The sequence below is a fragment of the Salvelinus alpinus genome, chromosome 3 (genome assembly GCF_045679555.1).
Source record: "Salvelinus alpinus chromosome 3, SLU_Salpinus.1, whole genome shotgun sequence".
Lineage (NCBI taxonomy): Eukaryota > Metazoa > Chordata > Actinopteri > Salmoniformes > Salmonidae > Salvelinus > Salvelinus alpinus.
Window position 1 is genome coordinate 109,217,410 of NC_092088.1, and position 21,991 is coordinate 109,239,400.

Here is a 21,991-nt window from a genome sequence, read left to right on the forward strand (position 1 = left end):
TTCAGTCATTTCACTGTGTATTCAGTCATGTAGCTGTGTATTCAGTCATGTAGCTGTGTATTCAGTCATGTAGCTGTGTATTCAGTCATTGAGCTGTGTATTCAGTCATGTAGCTGTGTATTCAGTCATGTAGCTGTGTATTCAGTCATGTAGCTGTGTATTCAGTCATGTAGCTGTGTATTCAGTCATGTAGCTGTGTATTCAGTCATGTAGCTGTGTATTCAGTCATGTAGCTGTGTATTCAGTCATGTAGCTGTGTATTCAGTCATGTAGCTGTGTATTCAGTCATGTAGCTGTGTATTCAGTCATGTAGCTGTGTATTCAGTCATTGAGCTGTGTATTCAGTCATGTAGCTGTGTATTCAGTCATGTAGCTGTGTATTCAGTCATTGAGCTGTGTATTCAGTCATGTAGCTGTGTATTCAGTCATGTAGCTGTGTATTCAGTCATTGAGCTGTCTATTCAGTCATGTAGCTGTGTATTCAGTCATGTAGCTGTCTATTCAGTCATGTAGCTGTGTATTCAGTCATGTAGCTGTGTATTCAGTCATGTAGCTGTGTATTCAGTCATTTCGCTGTGTATTCAGTCATGTAGCTGTGTATTCAGTCATGTAGCTGTGTATTCAGTCATTTCGCTGTGTATTCAGTCATTTCGCTGTGTATTCAGTCATGTAGCTGTGTATTCAGTCATGTAGCTGTGTATTCAGTCATGTAGCTGTGTATTCAGTCATGTAGCTGTGTATTCAGTCATTTCGCTGTGTATTCAGTCATGTAGCTGTGTATTCAGTCATGTAGCTGTGTATTCAGTCATTTCGCTGTGTATTCAGTCATGTAGCTGTGTATTCAGTCATGTAGCTGTGTATTCAGTCATTTCGCTGTGTATTCAGTCATGTAGCTGTGTATTCAGTCATGTAGCTGTGTATTCAGTCATGTAGCTGTGTATTCAGATGGACTCGAGACATTAGATGCACCAGACACCAACATAGAGCTTGTTCTGCATTTCTGTTTTATCTGGTCCAAACCTCTTTATAAACAGAACCAGAGACATGTTACAACACTCAGTACATTCTCTGGTCCAAACCTCTTTATAAACAGAACCAGAGACATGTTACAACACTCAGTACATTCTCTGGTCCAAACCTCTTTATAAACAGAACCAGAGACATGTTACATCACTCAGTACATTCTCTGGTCCAAACCTCTTTATAAACAGAACCAGAGACATGTTACATCACTCAGTACATTCTCTGGTCCAAACCTCTTTACATTTACATTTACATTTAAGTCATTTAGCAGACGCTCTTATCCAGAGCGACTTACAAATTGGTGCATTCACCTAATGACATCCAGTTCTTTATAAACAGAACCAGAGACATGTTACATCACTCAGTACATTCTCTGGTCCAAACCTCTTTATAAACAGAACCAGAGACATGTTACAACACTCAGTACATTCTCTGGTCCAAACCTCTTTATAAACAGAACCAGAGACATGTTACATCACTCAGTACATTCTCTGGTCCAAACCTCTTTATAAACAGAACCAGAGACATGTTACATCACTCAGTACATTCTCTGGTCCAAACCTCTTTATAAACAGAACCAGAGACATGTTACATCACTCAGTACATTCTCTGGTCCAAACCTCTTTATAAACAGAACCAGAGACATGTTACATCACTCAGTACATTCTCTGGTCCAAACCTCTTTATAAACAGAACCAGAGACATGTTACATCACTCAGTACATTCTCTGGTCCAAATCTCTTTATAAACAGAACCAGAGACATGTTACATCACTCAGTACATTCTCTGGTCCAAACCTCTTTATAAACAGAACCAGAGACATGTTACATCACTCAGTACATTCTCTGGTCCAAACCTCTTTATAAACAGAACCAGAGACATGTTACATCACTCAGTACATTCTCTGGTCCAAATCTCTTTATAAACAGAACCAGAGACATGTTACATCACTCAGTACATTCTCTGGTCCAAACCTCTTTATAAACAGAACCAGAGACATGTTACATCACTCAGTACATTCTCTGGTCCAAACCTCTTTATAAACAGAACCAGAGACATGTTATATCACTCAGTACATTCTCTGGTCCAAACCTCTTTATAAACAGAACCAGAGACATGTTACATCACTCAGTACATTCTCTGGTCCAAACCTCTTTATAAACAGAACCAGAGACATGTTACAACACTCAGTACATTCTCTGGTCCAAACCTCTTTATAAACAGAACCAGAGACATGTTACAACACTCAGTACATTCTCTGGTCCAAACCTCTTTATAAACAGAACCAGAGACATGTTACATCACTCAGTACATTCTCTGGTCCAAACCTCTTTATAAACAGAACCAGAGACATGTTACATCACTCAGTACATTCTCTGGTCCAAACCTCTTTATAAACAGAACCAGAGACATGTTACATCACTCAGTACATTCTCTGGTCCAAACCTCTTTATAAACAGAACCAGAGACATGTTACAACACTCAGTACATTCTCTGGTCCAAACCTCTTTATAAACAGAACCAGAGACATGTTACAACACTGACCTTGATAGTGATAGAGGCTGCTCTGACCTTGATAGTGATATTGGCTGCTCTTTGACCTTTTGATCTGGGTCAACTAGTAAAAGCCCAGTAAACAATGGAACACATTATAATAGATAGTTGTTTTTCCTAGTAGTTGGATGCACTGACTGTACATTTCTCCTAAATGCATAAAATTATTTAGTAAAGGAAACCCCACCTGTCCTTAATAAAAATATATTTGTTTTGACCTTTACCAATATAATGGAATTGAGTTATTACATGTATTTAATGTTTGGCGGGTTTTGTTTCTTACAATGCCTAGCATCTTGAATTAGACTGTGTCAAAAAGAGGGAGGCATTTCAAAATATCAGAATGAATTGCTGCTGACTGCATTGATTCAATTAATTAGTCTGGCGGCTGTTGGGGAGAAGGCTGTTTATGCTGCCAGACAGTGGTTTCTACCAGCCCAGGCGTGTCCAGTCCAGCAGTGGGTTAAGGGACCAGACCAAGCAGACTGATCAGGCAGCGCTGCATAATAAGTCTTCCCTAAGCTGGACCAGTTGACTCTGTGCTCAACTTCCCGGCATGGCTGACTGGTTCTCTATAGTGGTGGGTGGCTGAGCCGGGATGAGCGGGGCTCACTGACTGACTGGCTGGCTGACTGGTTGACTAACTGGCAGACTGACTGGTTGACTTCCCGGCTGGCTGGCTGGCTGACTGACTGACTTACTGGCTGGCTGTGGACTGCATTGTATAGAGAAAAGAGCTGATAACCCATATGACAATAGGACTTGTGCAGAACAGATTCCAGACAGGGAGGCCAGCAGGGACGGTCCAAACCAGCTGATTTTGCGCTGCTATTTTGGTCCCCCCTGCGGATCATGCTGCACAGAGTGACTAGCGCCTACAAATATGGTAAGTGAGGGAGAGATCCCCAGCTCAGCTATGTAGAGGCGCTGTCTGTGGAGACAGCTGGGGGAAGACTAGTGGTCACAGCACCGGTATTATTGTCACGGAGCTGTGAGGCTAGGGAGCTGTGAGGCTAGGGAGCTGTGAGGCTAGGTAGTGTCAGGGAGCTGTGAGGCTAGGGAGCTGTGAAGCTAGGGAGCTGTGAAGCTAGGGAGCTGTGAGGCTAGGGAGCTGTGAGGCTAGGTAGTGTCAGGGAGCTGTGAGGCTAGGGAGCTGTGAAGCTAGGGAGCTGTGAAGCTAGGGAGCTGTGAGGCTAGGGAGCTGTGAAGCTAGGGAGCTGTGAAGCTAGGGAGCTGTGAGGCTAGGGAGCTGTGAGGCGCTGTGAGGCTAGGGAGCTGTGAGGCTAGGGAGCTGTGAAGCTAGGGATCTGTGAGGCTAGGGAGCTGTGAGGCTAGGGAGCTGTGAGGCTAGGGAGCTGTGAGGCTAGGGAGCTGTGAAGCCAGGGAGCTGTGAGGCTAGGGAGCTGTGAAGCTAGGGAGCTGTGAAGCCAGGGAGCTGTGAGGCTAGGGAGCTGTGAGGCTAGGGAGCTGTGAGGCTAGGGAGCTGTGAAGCTAGGGAGCTGTGAGGCTAGGGAGCTGTGAGGCTAGGGAGCTGTGAAGCTAGGGAGCTGTGAGGCTAGGGAGCTGTGAGGCTAGGGAGCTGTGAAGCTAGGTAGTGTCAGGGAGCTGTGAGGCTAGGTAGTGTCAGGGAGCTGTGAGGCTAGGTAGTGTCAGGGAGCTGTGAGGCTAGGTAGTGTCAGGGAGCTGTGAGGCTAGGTAGTGTCAGGGAGGTGTGAGGCTAGGTAGTGTCAGGTAGAGACCAGTGTTAGCAGGCTAGGTAGTGTCAGGTAGAGACCAGTGTTAGCAGGCTAGGTAGTGTCAAGTAGAGACCAGTGTTAGCAGGCTAGGTAGTGTCAGGTTAAGACCAGTGTTAGCAGGCTAGGTAGTGTCAGGTAGAGACCAGTGTTAGCAGGCTAGGTAGTATCAGGTAGAGACCAGTGTTAGCAGGCTAGGTAGTGTCAGGTAGAGATCAGTGTTAGCAGGCTAGGTAGTATCAGGTAGAGACCAGTGTTAGCAGGCTAGGTAGTGCCAGGTAGAGACCAGTGTTAGCAGGCTAGGTAGTATCAGGTAGAGACCAGTGTTAGCAGGCTAGGCAGTGTCAGGTAGAGACCCGTGTTAGCAGGCTAGGTAGTATCAGGTTAAGACCAGTGTTAGCAGGCTAGGTAGTATCAGGTAGAGACCAGTGTTAGCAGGCTAGGTAGTATCAGGTTAAGACCAGTGTTAGCAGGCTAGGCAGTGTCAGGTAGAGACCAGTGTTAGCAGGCTAGGTAGTATCAGGTTGAGACCAGTGTTAGCAGGCTAGTTAGTGTCAGGTTAAGACCAGTGTTAGCAGGCTAGGTAGTGTCAGGTAGAGACCAGTGTTAGCAGGCTAGGTAGTGTTAGGTTAAGACCAGTGTTAGCAGGCTAGGTAGTATCAGGTAGAGACCAGTGTTAGCAGGCTAGGTAGTATCAGGTTAGACCAGTGTTAGCAGGCTAGGTAGTGTTAGGTAGAGACCAGTGTTAGCAGGCTAGGTAGTATCAGGTAGAGACCAGTGTTAGCAGGCTAGGTAGTATCAGGTTAGACCAGTGTTAGCAGGCTAGGTAGTATCAGGTAGAGACCAGTGTTAGCAGGCTAGGTAGTATCAGGTTAGACCAGTGTTAGCAGGCTAGGTAGTATCAGGTAGAGACCAGTGTTAGCAGGCTATGTAGTATCAGGTTAGACCAGTGTTAGCAGGCTAGGTAGTGTCAGGTTAAGACCAGTGTTAGCAGGCTAGGCAGTATCAGGTTAGACCAGTGTTAGCAGGCTAGGTAGTATCAGGTAGAGACCAGTGTTAGCAGGCTAGGTAGTATCAGGTAGAGACCAGTGTTAGCAGGCTAGGCAGTGTCAGGTAGAGACCCGTGTTAGCAGGCTAGGTAGTATCAGGTTAAGACCAGTGTTAGCAGGCTAGGTAGTATCAGGTAGAGACCAGTGTTAGCAGGCTAGGTAGTATCAGGTTAAGACCAGTGTTAGCAGGCTAGGCAGTGTCAGGTAGAGACCAGTGTTAGCAGGCTAGGTAGTATCAGGTTGAGACCAGTGTTAGCAGGCTAGTTAGTGTCAGGTTAAGACCAGTGTTAGCAGGCTAGGTAGTGTCAGGTAGAGACCAGTGTTAGCAGGCTAGGTAGTGTTAGGTTAAGACCAGTGTTAGCAGGCTAGGTAGTATCAGGTAGAGACCAGTGTTAGCAGGCTAGGTAGTATCAGGTTAGACCAGTGTTAGCAGGCTAGGTAGTGTTAGGTAGAGACCAGTGTTAGCAGGCTAGGTAGTATCAGGTAGAGACCAGTGTTAGCAGGCTAGGTAGTATCAGGTTAGACCAGTGTTAGCAGGCTAGGTAGTATCAGGTAGAGACCAGTGTTAGCAGGCTAGGTAGTATCAGGTTAGACCAGTGTTAGCAGGCTAGGTAGTATCAGGTAGAGACCAGTGTTAGCAGGCTATGTAGTATCAGGTTAGACCAGTGTTAGCAGGCTAGGTAGTGTCAGGTTAAGACCAGTGTTAGCAGGCTAGGCAGTATCAGGTTAGACCAGTGTTAGCAGGCTAGGTAGTATCAGGTAGAGACCAGTGTTAGCAGGCTAGGTAGTATCAGGTAGAGACCAGTGTTAGCAGGCTAGGTAGTGTTAGGTAGAGACCAGTGTTAGCAGGCTAGGTAGTATCAGGTAGAGACCAGTGTTAGCAGGCTAGGTAGTATCAGGTAGAGACCAGTGTTAGCAGGCTAGGTAGTATCAGGTAGAGACCAGTGTTAGCAGGCTAGGTAGTATCAGGTAGAGACCAGTGTTAGCAGGCTAGGTAGTGTCAGGTTAAGACCAGTGTTAGCAGGCTAGGTAGTGTCAGGTTAAGACCAGTGTTAGCAGGCTAGGTAGTATCAGGTAGAGACCAGTGTTAGCAGGCTAGGTAGTGTCAGGTTAAGACCAGTGTTAGCAGGCTAGGTAGTGTCAGGTAGAGACCAGTGTTAGCAGGCTAGGTAGTGTCAGGTTAAGACCAGTGTTAGCAGGCTAGGTAGTGTCAGGTAGAGACCAGTGTTAGCAGGCTAGGTAGTGTCAGGTTGAGACCAGTGTTAGCAGGCTAGGTAGTATCAGGTAGAGACCAGTGTTAGCAGGCTAGGTAGTGTCAGGTAGAGACCAGTGTTAGCAGGCTAGGTAGTATCAGGTTGAGACCAGTGTTAGCAGGCTAGGTAGTGTCAGGTTGAGACCAGTGTTAGCAGGCTAGGTAGTATCAGGTAGAGACCAGTGTTAGCAGGCTAGGTAGTATCAGGTAGAGACCAGTGTTAGCAGGCTAGGTAGTGTCAGGTTAAGACCAGTGTTAGCAGGCTAGGTAGTATCAGGTAGAGACCAGTGTTAGCAGGCTAGGTAGTGTCAGGTTAAGACCAGTGTTAGCAGGCTAGGTAGTGTCAGGTAGAGACCAGTGTTAGCAGGCTAGGTAGTGTCAGGTAGAGACCAGTGTTAGCAGGCTAGGTAGTGTCAGGTAGAGACCAGTGTTAGCATGCTAGGCATTTCCATTGCTGTAGTGTCCTGTGCTCCGGAACTCGTCTTGTTTCTTCAGGTATTTTTAGCTCTGATATAATGTCTCTCTGCTTGGCCCAATCCCTGCGCTGCTAATTGACGACTCCGGTGTCACTCTCATACAGGGAACATGGCAGTGGAGGAGGGAGCAGAGTTGCTAGAAGCAGTAAGTGTTGACATTAAATGACTTTGTACTCTTTGACTCTCTGCATCACTACTCTTTAGTTTTGACTGTAGGAATGTGTGGTGACATTGGCTGGTGTTGTGTTGTGACTTACGGCTGGAAGGTGGACCAGTGTCGGGGTAATGGATGTTACAGTGTTTACGGGACAGAGGACAAGCATGCTGCAGCATACTGACGCATTGTGTGGCAGGGGCTTAGATTTCAGCTAAGGACCCCGGAATGACTCAGAAATAAGGGAAAAGACTCTTTTATATTAGTGTGTCACTGTGGGGGAGATGACTGAAGTACATATGAACATTAACAGGGATGTTACTTTAGTAGATATGAACAGGGATGTTACTGTAGTAGATATGAACAGGGATGTTACTGTAGTAGATATTAACAGGGATGTTACTTTAGTAGATATTAACAGGGATGCTACTTTAGTATATATGAACAGGGATGCTACTTTAGTAGATATGAACAGGGATGTTACTGTAGTAGATATTAACAGGGATGTTACTGTAGTAGATATTAACAGGGATGTTACTGTAGTAGATATGAACAGGGATGTTACTGTAGTAGATATGAACAGGGATGTTACTGTAGTAGATATTAACAGGGATGTTACTGTAGTAGATATTAACAGGGATGTTACTTTAGTAGATATTAACAGGGATGTTACTGTAGTAGATATGAACAGGGATGTTACTGTAGTAGATATGAACAGGGATGTTACTGTAGTAGATATGAACAGGGATGTTACTGTAGTAGATATTAACATTAACAGGGATGTTACTGTAGTAGATATTAACAGGGATGTTACTTTAGTAGATATTAACAGGGATGTTACTGTAGTAGATATGAACAGGGATGTTACTGTAGTAGATATGAACAGGGATGTTACTGTAGTAGATATGAACAGGGATGTTACTGTAGTAGATATTAACATTAACAGGGATGTTACTGTAGTAGATATGAACAGGGATGTTACTGTAGTAGATATGAACAGGGATGTTACTGTAGTAGATATTAACAGGGATGTTACTGTAGTAGATATGAACAGGGATGTTACTGTAGTAGATATGAACAGGGATGTTACTGTAGTAGATATGAACAGGGATGTTACTGTAGTAGATATTAACAGGGATGTTACTGTATTAGATATGAACAGGGATGTTACTGTAGTAGATATGAACAGGGATGTTACTGTAGTAGATATGAACAGGGATGTTACTGTAGTAGATATGAACAGGGATGTTACTGTAGTAGATATGAACAGGGATGTTACTGTAGTAGATATGAACAGGGATGTTACTGTAGTAGATATGAACAGGGATGTTACTGTAGTAGATATGAACAGGGATGTTACTGTAGTAGATATTAACAGGGATGTTACTGTAGTAGATATGAACAGGGATGTTACTGTAGTAGATATGAACAGGGATGTTACTGTAGTAGATATGAACAGGGATGTTACTGTAGTAGATATTAACAGGGATGTTACTGTAGTAGATATGAACAGGGATGTTACTGTAGTAGATATGAACAGGGATGTTACTGTAGTAGATATTAACAGGGATGTTACTGTAGTAGATATGAACAGGGATGTTACTGTAGTAGATATGAACAGGGATGTTACTGTAGTAGATATGAACAGGGGTGTTACTGTAGTAGATATGAACAGGGATGTTACTGTAGTAGATATTAACAGGGATGTTACTGTAGTAGATATGAACAGGGATGTTACTGTAGTAGATATGAACAGGGATGTTACTGTAGTAGATATGAACAGGGATGTTACTGTAGTAGATATTAACAGGGATGTTACTGTAGTAGATATGAACAGGGATGTTACTGTAGTAGACATTAACAGGGATGTTACTGTAGTAGATATTAACAGGGATGTTACTGTAGTAGATATGAACAGGGATGTTACTGTAGTAGATATTAACAGGGATGTTACTGTAGTAGATATGATCAGGGATGTTACTGTAGTAGATATTAACAGGGATGTTACTGTAGTAGATATGAACAGGGATGTTACTGTAGTAGATATGAACAGGGATGTTACTGTAGTAGATATGAACAGGGATGTTACTGTAGTAGATGTTAACAGGGATGTTACTGTAGTAGATATTAACAGGGATGTTACTGTAGTAGATATGAACAGGGATGTTACTGTAGTAGATATGAACAGGGATGTTACTGTAGTAGATATGAACAGGGATGTTACTGTAGTAGATATTAACAGGGATGTTACTGTAGTAGATATTAACAGGGATGTTACTGTAGTAGATATGAACAGGGATGTTACTGTAGTAGATATGAACAGGGATGTTACTGTAGTAGATATTAACAGGGATGTTACTGTAGTAGATATGAACAGGGATGTTACTGTAGTAGATATGAACAGGGATGTTACTGTAGTAGATGTTAACAGGGATGTTACTGTAGTAGATGTTAACAGGGATGTTACTGTAGTAGATATGAACAGGGATGTTACTGTAGTAGATGTTAACAGGGATGTTACTGTAGTAGATGTTAACAGGGATGTTACTGTAGTAGATATTAACAGGGATGTTACTGTAGTAGATGTTAACAGGGATGTTACTGTAGTAGATATTAACAGGGATGTTACTGTAGTAGATATGAACAGGGATGTTACTGTAGTAGATGTTAACAGGGATGTTACTGTAGTAGATGTTAACAGGGATGTTACTGTAGTAGATGTTAACAGGGATGTTACTGTAGTAGATATTAACAGGGATGTTACTGTAGTAGATGTTAACAGGGATGTTACTGTAGTAGATATTAACAGGGATGTTACTGTAGTAGATATGAACAGGGATGTTACTGTAGTAGATATGAACAGGGATGTTACTGTAGTAGATGTTAACAGGGATGTTACTGTAGTAGATGTTAACAGGGATGTTACTGTAGTAGATATTAACAGGGATGTTACTGTAGTAGATATTAACAGGGATGTTACTGTAGTAGATATGAACAGGGATGTTACTGTAGTAGATATGAACAGGGATGTTACTGTAGTAGATATGAACAGGGATGTTACTGTAGTAGATATTAACAGGGATGTTACTGTAGTAGATATTAACAGGGATGTTACTGTAGTAGATATGAACAGGGATGTTACTGTAGTAGATGTTAACAGGGATGTTACTGTAGTAGATGTTAACAGGGATGTTACTGTAGTAGATGTTAACAGGGATGTTACTGTAGTAGATATTAACAGGGATGTTACTGTAGTAGATATGAACAGGGATGTTACTGTAGTAGATATGAACAGGGATGTTACTGTAGTAGATATTAACAGGGATGTTACTGTAGTAGATGTTAACAGGGATGTTACTGTAGTAGATATTAACAGGGATGTTACTGTAGTAGATGTTAACAGGGATGTTACTGTAGTAGATATTAACAGGGATGTTACTGTAGTAGATATGAACAGGGATGTTACTGTAGTAGATATGAACAGGGATGTTACTGTAGTAGATGTTAACAGGGATGTTACTGTAGTAGATGTTAACAGGGATGTTACTGTAGTAGATGTTAACAGGGATGTTACTGTAGTAGATATTAACAGGGATGTTACTGTAGTAGATGTTAACAGGGATGTTACTGTAGTAGATATTAACAGGGATGTTACTGTAGTAGATATGAACAGGGATGTTACTGTAGTAGATATGAACAGGGATGTTACTGTAGTAGATGTTAACAGGGATGTTACTGTAGTAGATGTTAACAGGGATGTTACTGTAGTAGATGTTAACAGGGATGTTACTGTAGTAGATATTAACAGGGATGTTACTGTAGTTGATATGAACAGGGAGGTTACTGTAGTAGATGTTAACAGGGATGTTACTGTAGTAGATGTTAACAGGGATGTTACTGTAGTAGATATGAACAGGGAGGTTACTGTAGTAGATGTTAACAGGGATGTTACTGTAGTAGATGTTAACAGGGATGTTACTGTAGTAGATATTAACAGGGATGTTACTGTAGTAGATATGATCAGGGATGTTACTGTAGTAGATATTAACAGGGATGTTACTGTAGTAGATATGAACAGGGATGTTACTGTAGTAGATGTTAACAGGGATGTTACTGTAGTAGATATTAACAGGGATGTTACTGTAGTAGATATGAACAGGGATGTTACTGTAGTAGATATGAACAGGGATGTTACTGTAGTAGATATGAACAGGGATGTTACTGTAGTAGATATTAACAGGGATGTTACTGTAGTAGATATTAACAGGGATGTTACTGTAGTAGATATGAACAGGGATGTTACTGTAGTAGATATTAACAGGGATGTTACTGTAGTAGATATGAACAGGGATGTTACTGTAGTAGATATGAACAGGGATGTTACTGTAGTAGATGTTAACAGGGATGTTACTGTAGTAGATGTTAACAGGGATGTTACTGTAGTAGATATGAACAGGGATGTTACTGTAGTAGATATGAACAGGGATGTTACTGTAGTAGATGTTAACAGGGATGTTACTGTAGTAGATATGAACAGGGATGTTACTGTAGTAGATATGAACAGGGATGTTACTGTAGTAGATGTTAACAGGGATGTTACTGTAGTAGATATTAACAGGGATGTTACTGTAGTATATATTAACAGGGATGTTACTGTAGTAGATATTAACAGGGATGTTACTGTAGTAGATATGAACAGGGATGTTACTGTAGTAGATGTTAACAGGGATGTTACTGTAGTAGATATTAACAGGGATGTTACTGTAGTAGATATGAACAGGGATGTTACTGTAGTAGATATGAACAGGGATGTTACTGTAGTAGATATTAACAGGGATGTTACTGTAGTAGATATTAACAGGGATGTTTAATGAAGGCACCTGATCTTGACCACTGCTACTGCTACCGCTGTGTGGTGACAGAGACACTATGAGGACAGAGAAACTGTGGGGACAGAGGGTCTGTGGGAACAGAGACACTATGAGGACAGAGAAACTGTGGGGACAGAGAGACAGCTTGGACTGTGAGGAGAGATACACTATGATGACAGAGATACATTGACACTGGGGGGACAGAGACACAGTGAGGACAGAGAAACAGTGAGTACAGAGAGACAGATAGGACTGTGAGGACAGATGAACTATGAGGACAGAGAGACAGAGACACTGTGGGGACAGAGACACAGTGAGGACAGAGACACAGTGAGGACAGAGAGACAGATAGGACTGTGAGGACAGATGAACTATGAGGACAGAGAGACAGAGACACTGTGGGGACAGAGACACAGTGAGGACAGAGAGGACTGTGAAGACAGACACTTACGGGAAAGAGGGACTGTGAGGAAAGCGACACGGTGAGGATAGATAGGGACTGTGATGAAAGATGGACTATGAGTACAGAGAGGGACTGTGATGATATGTGGGGACTGTGGGGACTATATGAGGCTATCGACGTTGAGGTCGGATGTATATCACCTGACTACAGTAGGAGGGAGATTGGAGAGAGGTGTATATCACCTGACTACAGTGGGAGGGAGATTGGAGAGAGGTGTATATCACCTGACTACAGTGGGAGGGAGATTGGAGAGAGGTGTATATCACCTGACTACAGTAGGAGGGAGATTGGAGAGAGGTGTATATCACCTGACTACAGTAGGAGGGAGATTGGAGAGAGGTGTATATCACCTGACTACAGTGGGAGGGAGATTGGAGAGAGGTGTATATCACCTGACTACAGTGGGAGGGAGATTGGAGAGAGGTGTATATCACCTGACTACAGTGGGAGGGAGATTGGAGAGAGGTGTATATCACCTGACTACAGTGGGAGGGAGATTGGAGAGAGGTGTATATCACCTGACTACAGTAGGAGGGAGATTGGAGAGAGGTGTATATCACCTGACTACAGTGGGAGGGAGATTGGAGAGAGGTGTATATCACCTGACTACAGTAGGAGGGAGATTGGAGAGAGATGTATATCACCTGACTACAGTAGGAGGGAGATTGGAGAGAGATGTATATCACCTGACTACAGTAGGAGGGAGATTGGAGAGAGGTGTATATCACCTGACTACAGTAGGAGGGAGATTGGAGAGAGGTGTATATCACCTGACTACAGTGGGAGGGAGATTGGAGAGAGATGTATATCACCTGACTACAGTAGGAGGGAGATTGGAGAGAGGTGTATATCACCTGACTACAGTAGGAGGGAGATTGGAGAGAGGTGTATATCACCTGACTACAGTGGGAGGGAGATTGGAGAGAGGTGTATATCACCTGACTACAGTGGGAGGGAGATTGGAGAGAGGTGTATATCACCTGACTACAGTAGGAGGGAGATTGGAGAGAGATGTATATCACCTGACTACAGTAGGAGGGAGATTGGAGAGAGGTGTATATCACCTGACTACAGTAGGAGGGAGATTGGAGAGAGATTTTTTATCACCTGACTACAGTGGGAGGGAGATTGGAGAGAGGTGTATATCACCTGACTACATTTACATTTACATTTAAGTCATTTAGCAGACGCTCTTATCCAGAGCGACTTACAAATTGGTGCATACACCTTATGACATCCAGTGGAACAGCCACTTTACAATAGTGCATCTAAATCTTTTAAGGGGGGGGGGGGGGTGAGAAGGATTACTTTATCCTATCCTAGGTATTCCTTAAAGAGGTGGGGTTTCAGGTGTCTCCGGAAGGTGGTGATTGACTCCGCTGTCCTGGCGTCGTGAGGGAGTTTGTTCCACCATTGGGGGGCCAGAGCAGCGAACAGTTTTGACTGGGCTGAGCGGGAACTGTACTTCCTCAGTGGTAGGGAGGCGAGCAGGCCAGAGGTGGATGAACGCAGTGCCCTTGTTTGGGTGTAGGGCCTGATCAGAGCCTGGAGGTACTGAGGTGCCGTTCCCCTCACAGCTCCGTAGGCAAGCACCATGGTCTTGTAGCGGATGCGAGCTTCAACTGGAAGCCAGTGGAGAGAGCGGAGGAGCGGGGTGACGTGAGAGAACTTGGGAAGGTTGAACACCAGACGGGCTGCGGCGTTCTGGATGAGTTGTAGGGGTTTAATGGCACAGGCAGGGAGCCCAACCAACAGCGAGTTGCAGTAATCCAGACGGGAGATGACAAGTGCCTGGATTAGGACCTGCGCCGCTTCCTGTGTGAGGCAGGGTCGTACTCTGCGGATGTTGTAGAGCATGAACCTACAGGAACGGGCCACCGCCTTGATGTTAGTTGAGAACGACAGGGTGTTGTCCAGGATCACGCCAAGGTTCTTAGCGCTCTGGGAGGAGGACACAATGGAGTTGTCAACCGTGATGGCGAGATCATGGAACGGGCAGTCCTTCCCCGGGAGGAAGAGCAGCTCCGTCTTGCCGAGGTTCAGCTTGAGGTGGTGATCCGTCATCCACACTGATATGTCTGCCAGACATGCAGAGATGCGATTCGCCACCTGGTCATCAGAAGGGGGAAAGGAGAAGATTAGTTGTGTGTCGTCTGCATAGCAATGATAGGAGAGACCATGTGAGGTTATGACAGAGCCAAGTGACTTGGTGTATAGCGAGAATAGGAGAGGGCCTAGAACAGAGCCCTGGGGGACACCAGTGGTGAGAGCACGTGGTGAGGAGACAGATTCTCGCCACGCCACCTGGTAGGAGCGACCTGTCAGGTAGGACGCAATCCAAGCGTGGGCCGCGCCGGAGATGCCCAACTCGGAGAGGGTGGAGAGGAGGATCTGATGGTTCACAGTATCGAAGGCAGCCGATAGGTCTAGAAGGATGAGAGCAGAGGAGAGAGAGTTAGCTTTAGCAGTGCGGAGCGCCTCCGTGATACAGAGAAGAGCAGTCTCAGTTGAATGACTAGTCTTGAAACCTGACTGATTTGGATCAAGAAGGTCATTCTGAGAGAGATAGCGGGAGAGCTGGCCAAGGACGGCACGTTCAAGAGTTTTGGAGAGAAAAGAAAGAAGGGATACTGGTCTGTAGTTGTTGACATCGGAGGGATCGAGTGTAGGTTTTCTCAGAAGGGGTGCAACTCTCGCTCTCTTGAAGACGGAAGGGACGTAGCCAGCGGTCAGGGATGAGTTGATGAGCGAGGTGAGGTAAGGGAGAAGGTCTCCGGAAATGGTCTGGAGAAGAGAGGAGGGGATAGGGTCAAGCGGGCAGGTTGTTGGGCGGCCGGCCGTCACAAGACGCGAGATTTCATCTGGAGAGAGAGGGGAGAAAGAGGTCAGAGCACAGGGTAGGGCAGTGTGAGCAGAACCAGCGGTGTCGTTTGACTTAGCAAACGAGGATCGGATGTCGTCGACCTTCTTTTCAAAATGGTTGACGAAGTCATCTGCAGAGAGGGAGGAGGGGGGGGGAGGGGGAGGAGGATTCAGGAGGGAGGAGAATGTGGCAAAGAGCTTCCTAGGGTTAGAGGCAGATGCTTGGAATTTAGAGTGGTAGAAAGTGGCTTTAGCAGCAGAGACAGAAGAGGAAAATGTAGAGAGGAGGGAGTGAAAGGATGCCAGGTCCGCAGGGAGGCGAGTTTTCCTCCATTTCCGCTCGGCTGCCCGGAGCCCTGTTCTGTGAGCTCGCAATGAGTCGTCGAGCCACGGAGCGGGAGGGGAGGACCGAGCCGGCCTGGAGGATAGGGGACAGAGAGAGTCAAAGGATGCAGAAAGGGAGGAGAGGAGGGTTGAGGAGGCAGAATCAGGAGATAGGTTGGAGAAGGTTTGAGCAGAGGGAAGAGATGATAGGATGGAAGAGGAGAGAGTAGCGGGGGAGAGAGAGCGAAGGTTGGGACGGCGCGATACCATCCGAGTAGGGGCAGTGTGGGAAGTGTTGGATGAGAGCGAGAGGGAAAAGGATACAAGGTAGTGGTCGGAGACTTGGAGGGGAGTTGCAATGAGGTTAGTGGAAGAACAGCATCTAGTAAAGATGAGGTCGAGCGTATTGCCTGCCTTGTGAGTAGGGGGGGAAGGTGAGAGGGTGAGGTCAAAAGAGGAGAGGAGTGGAAAGGAGGCAGAGAGGAATGAGTCAAAGGTAGACGTGGGGAGGTTAAAGTCGCCCAGAACTGTGAGAGGTGAGCCGTCCTCAGGAAAGGAGCTTATCAAGGCATCAAGCTCATTGATGAACTCTCCGAGGGAACCTGGAGGGCGATAAATGATAAGGATGTTAAGCTTGAAAGGGCTGGTAACTGTGACAGCATGGAATTCAAAGGAGGCGATAGACAGATGGGTAAGGGGAGAAAGAGAGAATGACCACTTGGGAGAGATGAGGATCCCGGTGCCACCACCCCGCTGACCAGAAGCTCTCGGGGTGTGCGAGAACACGTGGGCGGACGAAGAGAGAGCAGTAGGAGTAGCAGTGTTATCTGTGGTGATCCATGTTTCCGTCAGTGCCAAGAAGTCGAGGGACTGGAGGGAGGCATAGGCTGAGATGAACTCTGCCTTGTTGGCCGCAGATCGGCAGTTCCAGAGGCTACCGGAGACCTGGAACTCCACGTGGGTCGTGCGCGCTGGGACCACCAGATTAGGGTGGCCGCGGCCACGCGGTGTGGAGCGTTTGTATGGTCTGTGCAGAGAGGAGAGAACAGGGATAGACAGACACATAGTTGACAGGCTACAGAAGAGGCTACGCTAATGCAAAGGAGATTCGAATGACAACTGGACTACACGTCTCGAATGTTCAGAAAGTTAAGCTTACGTAGCAAGAATCTTATTGACTAAAATGATTAAAATGATACAGTACTGCTGAAGTAGGCTAGCTGGCAGTGGCTGCGTTGTTGACTTTGTAGGCTAGCTGGCAGTGGCTGCGTTGTTGACACTGCACTAATCAAGTCGTTCCGTTGAGTGTAATAGTTTCTACAGTGCTGCTATTCGGGGGCTAGCTGGCTAGCTAGCAGTGTTGATTACGTTACGTTGCGTTAAAAGAACGACAATAGCTGGCTAGCTAACCTAGAAAATCGCTCTAGACTACACAATTATCTTTGATACAAAGACGGCTATGTAGCTAGCTATGTAGCTAGCTACGATCAAACAAATCAAACCGTTGTACTGTAATGAAATGAAATGAAAATGTGATACTACCTGTGGAGCGAAGCGGAATGCGACCGGGTTGTTGAGTGCGGAAGTTCTATTCGGTAGACGTTGGCTAGCTGTTGGCTAGCTAGCAGTGTCTCCTACGTTAAGGACGATAAATAGCTGGCTAGCTAACCTCTGTAGATTAAGATAATCACTCTAAAACTACACACTCTAAACTCCACAATTATCTTGGATACGAAGACAGCAAAGACAACTATGTACCTAGCTAACACTACACTAATCAAGTCGTTCAGTTGAGTGTAATAGTTTCTACAGTGCTGCTATTCGGTAGACGTTTGCTAGCTGGCTAGCTGCTGGGCAGATAGCAGTGTAGACTACGTTAGGACGACGGAATACGATAATTACGCAATTATCTTTGATACAAAGACGGCTATGTAGCTAGCTAAGAAGAAATTGCTAAGATTAGACAAATCAAACCGTTGTACTATAATGAAATGTAATGAAATGTAATGAAAAGTTATACTACCTGCGGACCAAAGTGCGAATGCGACCGCTCGCTCCAACTACAGTGGGAGGGAGATTGGAGAGAGGTGTATATCACCTGACTACAGTAGGAGGGAGATTGGAGAGAGATGTATATCACCTGACTACAGTAGGGGGGAGATGTATATCACCTGACTACAGTAGGAGGGAGATTGGAGAGAGGTGTATATCACCTGACTACAGTGGGAGGGAGATTGGAGAGAGGTGTATATCACCTGACTACAGTAGGAGGGAGATTGGAGAGAGGTGTATATCACCTGACTACAGTGGGAGGGAGATTGGAGAGAGGAGTATATCACCTGACTACAGTAGGAGGGAGATTGGAGAGAGGTGTATATCACCTGACTACAGTAGGAGGGAGATTGGAGAGAGATGTATATCACCTGACTACAGTGGGAGGGAGATTGGAGAGAGGTGTATATCACCTGACTACAGTGGGAGGGAGATTGGAGAGAGGTGTATATCACCTGACTACAGTGGGAGGGAGATTGGAGAGAGGTGTATATCACCTGGTAGTTAGGATAGTTCCTGGTAGTTAGGGTTAGGGTAGTTCCTGGTAGTTAGGGTTAGGGTCGTTCCTGGTAGTTAGGGTTAGGGTGGTTCTTGGTAGTTAGGGTAGTTCCTGGTAGTTATGGTTAGGGTAGTTCCTGGTAGTTGGGGTTAGGGTAGTTCCTGGTAGTTGGGGTTAGGGTAGTTCCTGGTAGTTAGGGATAGGGTGGTTCCTGGTAGTTAGGGTAGTTCCTGGTAGTTATGGTTAGGGTAGTTCCTGGTAGTTAGTGTTAGGGTAGTTCCTGGTAGTTAGGGTTAGGGTAGATCCTGGTAGTTAGTGTTAGGGTAATTCCTGGTAGTTAGTGATAGGGTGGTTCCTGGTAGTTTCTGGTAGTTAGGGTTAGGGTAGTTCCTGGTAGTTAGGACTAGGGTGGTTCCTGGTAGTTAGGGTAGTTCCTGGTAGTTATGGTTAGGGTAGTTCCTGGTAGTTAGTGTTAGGGTAGTTCCTGGTAGTTAGGGTTAGGGTGGTTCCTGGTAGTTAGGGTAGTTCCTGGTAGTTATGGTTAGGGTAATTCCTGGTAGTTAGTGATAGGGTGGTTCCTGGTAGTTTCTGGTAGTTAGGGTTAGTGTAGTTCCTGGTAGTTAGGGTTAGGGTGGTTCCTGGTAGTTAGGGTTAGGGTGGTTCCTGGTAGTTAGGGTTAGGGTGGTTCCTGGTAGTTAGGGTTAGGGTGGTTCCTGGTAGTTAGGGTTAGGGTGGTTCCTGGTAGTTAGGGTTAGGGTGGTTCCTGGTAGTTAGGGTTAGGGTGGTTCCTGGTAGTTAGGGTTAGGGTGGTTCCTGGTAGTTAGGGTAGTTCTCCACCTCCCAGTCTGATGGCTGATGTCTCTGTTGATATGCTAACCATCTACTGTATGGTATGATAACATGCTTTATGTGGTCTGATCTCATTACCTTCTAGCTACTTGCTGAAACGTTAGGGTCCATGCTTTATGTGGTCTGATCTCATTATTCTCTAGCTACCTGCTGAAACGTTAGGGTCCATGCTTTATGTGGTCTGATCTCATTACCCTCTAGCTACCTGCTGAAACATTATGGTCCATGCTTTATGTGGTCTGATCTCATTATTCTCTAGCTACCTGCTGAAACGTTAGGGTCCATGCTTTATGTGGTCTGATCTCATTACCTTCTAGCTACTCGCTGAAACGTTAGGGTCCATGCTTTATGTGGTCTGATCTCATTACCCTCTAGCTACCTGCTGAAACGTTAGGGTCCATGCTTTATGTGGTCTGATCTCATTACCTTCTAGCTACTCGCTGAAACGTTAGGGTCCATGCTTTATGTGGTCTGATCTCATTACCTTCTAGCTACTCGCTGAAACGTTAGGGTCCATGCTTTATGTGGTCTGATCTCATTATTCTGTAGCTACCTGCTGAAACGTTAGGGTCCATGCTTTATGTGGTCTGATCTCATTACCCTCTAGCTACCTGCTGAAACGTTAGGGTCCATGCTTTATGTGGTCTGATCTCATTATTCTCTAGCTACCTGCTGAAACGTTAGGGTCCATGCTTTATGTGGTCTGATCTCATTACCTTCTAGCTACCTGCTGAAACGTTAGGGTCCATGCTTTATGTGGTCTGATCTCATTATTCTCTAGCTACCTGCTGAAACGTTAGGATCCATGCTTTATGTGGTCTGATCTCATTATTCTCTAGCTACCTGCTGAAACGTTAGGATCCATGCTTTATGTGGTCTGATCTCATTACCTTCTAGCTACCTGCTGAAACGTTAGGGTCCATGCTTTATGTGGTCTGATCTCATTACCTTCTAGCTACCTGCTGAAACGTTAGGGTCCATGCTTTATGTGGTCTGATCTCATTATTCTCTAGCTACCTGCTGAAACGTTAGGGTCCATGCTTTATGTGGTCTGATCTCATTACCTTCTAGCTACCTGCTGAAACGTTAGGATCCATGCTTTATGTGGTCTGATCTCATTATTCTCTAGCTATCTGCTGAAACGTTAGGGTCCATGCTTTATGTGGTCTGATCTCATTATTCTCTAGCTACCTGCTGAAACGTTAGGGTCCATGCTTTATGTGGTCTGATCTCATTATTCTCTAGCTACCTGCTGAAACGTTAGGGTCCATGCTTTATGTGGTCTGATCTCATTATTCTCTAGCTACCTGCTGAAACGTTAGGGTCCATGCTTTATGTGGTCTGATCTCATTACCTTCTAGCTACCTGCTGAAACGTTAGGGTCCATGCTTTATTTGGTCTGATCTCATTATTCTCTAGCTACCTGCTGAAACGTTAGGGTCCATGCTTTATGTGGTCTGATCTCATTACCTTCTAGCTACCTGCTGAAACGTTAGGGTCCATGCTTTATTTGGTCTGATCTCATTATTCTCTAGCTATCTGCTGAAACGTTAGGGTCCATGCTTTATGTGGTCTGATCTCATTATTCTCTAGCTACCTGCTGAAACGTTAGGGTCCATGCTTTATGTGGTCTGATCTCATTATTCTCTAGCTACCTGCTGAAACGTTAGGGTCCATGCTTTATGTGGTCTGATCTCATTACCTTCTAGCTACCTGCTGAAACGTTAGGGTCCATGCTTTATGTGGTCTGATCTCATTATTCTCTAGCTACCTGCTGAAACGTTAGGGTCCATGCTTTATGTGGTCTGATCTCATTATTCTCTAGCTACCTGCTGAAACGTTAGGGTCCATGCTTTATGTGGTCTGATCTCATTATTCTCTAGCTACCTGCTGAAACGTTAGGGTCCATGCTTTATGTGGTCTGATCTCATTACCTTCTAGCTACCTGCTGAAACGTTAGGGTCCATGCTTTATGTGGTCTGATCTCATTACCCTCTAGCTACTCGCTGAAACGTTAGGGTCCATGCTTTATGTGGTCTGATCTCTAGCTACCTGCTGAATAACATGGCTATATACAGGAAGTACCAGTATTGAGTCAATGTGCAGGGGTACCAGGTAATAACATGGCTAAATACAGGAAGTACCAGTACCTAGTCAATGTGCAGGGGTACCAGGTAATAACATGGCTATATACAGGAAGTACCAGTATTGAGTCAATGTGCAGGGGTACCAGGTAATAACATGGCTATATACAGGAAGTACCAGTACCTAGTCAATGTGCAGGGGTACCAAGTAATAACATGGCTATATACAGGAAGTACCAGTATTGAGTCAATGTGCAGGGGTACCAGGTAATAACATGGCTATATACAGGAAGTACCAGTATTGAGTCAATGTGCAGGGGTACCAGGTAATATCATGGCTATATACAGGAAGTACCAGTATTAAGTCAATGTGCAGGGGTACCAGGTAATAACATGGCTATATACAGGAAGTACCAGTATTGAGTCAATGTGCAGGGGTACCAGGTAATAACATGGCTATATACAGGAAGTACCAGTATTGAGTCAATGTGCAGGGGTACCAGGTAATAACATGGCTATATACAGGAAGTACCAGTATTGAGTCAATGTGCAGTGGTACCAGGTAATAACATGGCTATATACAGGACGTACCAGTACTGAGTTGATGTTTAGGGGTACCAGGTAATAACATGGCTATATACAGGAAGTACCAGTATTGCGTCAATGTGCAGGGGTACCAGGTAATAACATGGCTATATACATGGGGTACCAGGTAATAACATGGCTATATACAGGGAGTACCAGGT

General features: G+C 45.0%; 1 protein-coding gene across 45 annotated transcripts in view; it reads left to right on the forward strand.

Annotated features, from left to right (window-relative positions):
* Nucleotides 1-21,991, forward strand: part of LOC139571681 (ankyrin-3-like) — a 408,808-nt gene that overhangs the window by 160,150 nt on the left and 226,667 nt on the right. Inside the window, exons 1-2 of one of the 45 annotated variants that reach the window (XM_071394786.1) lie at nucleotides 6,962-7,106; nucleotides 7,192-7,232. The exons of the other annotated variants lie outside the window; for them this stretch is intronic. Coding sequence (XP_071250887.1) covers nucleotides 7,197-7,232 — 36 coding nt within the window. The 5' untranslated portion in view covers nucleotides 6,962-7,106; nucleotides 7,192-7,196. Of the gene's footprint in view, nucleotides 1-6,961; nucleotides 7,107-7,191; nucleotides 7,233-21,991 lie in introns of those variants that run through there. 45 annotated transcript variants of the gene reach the window in all.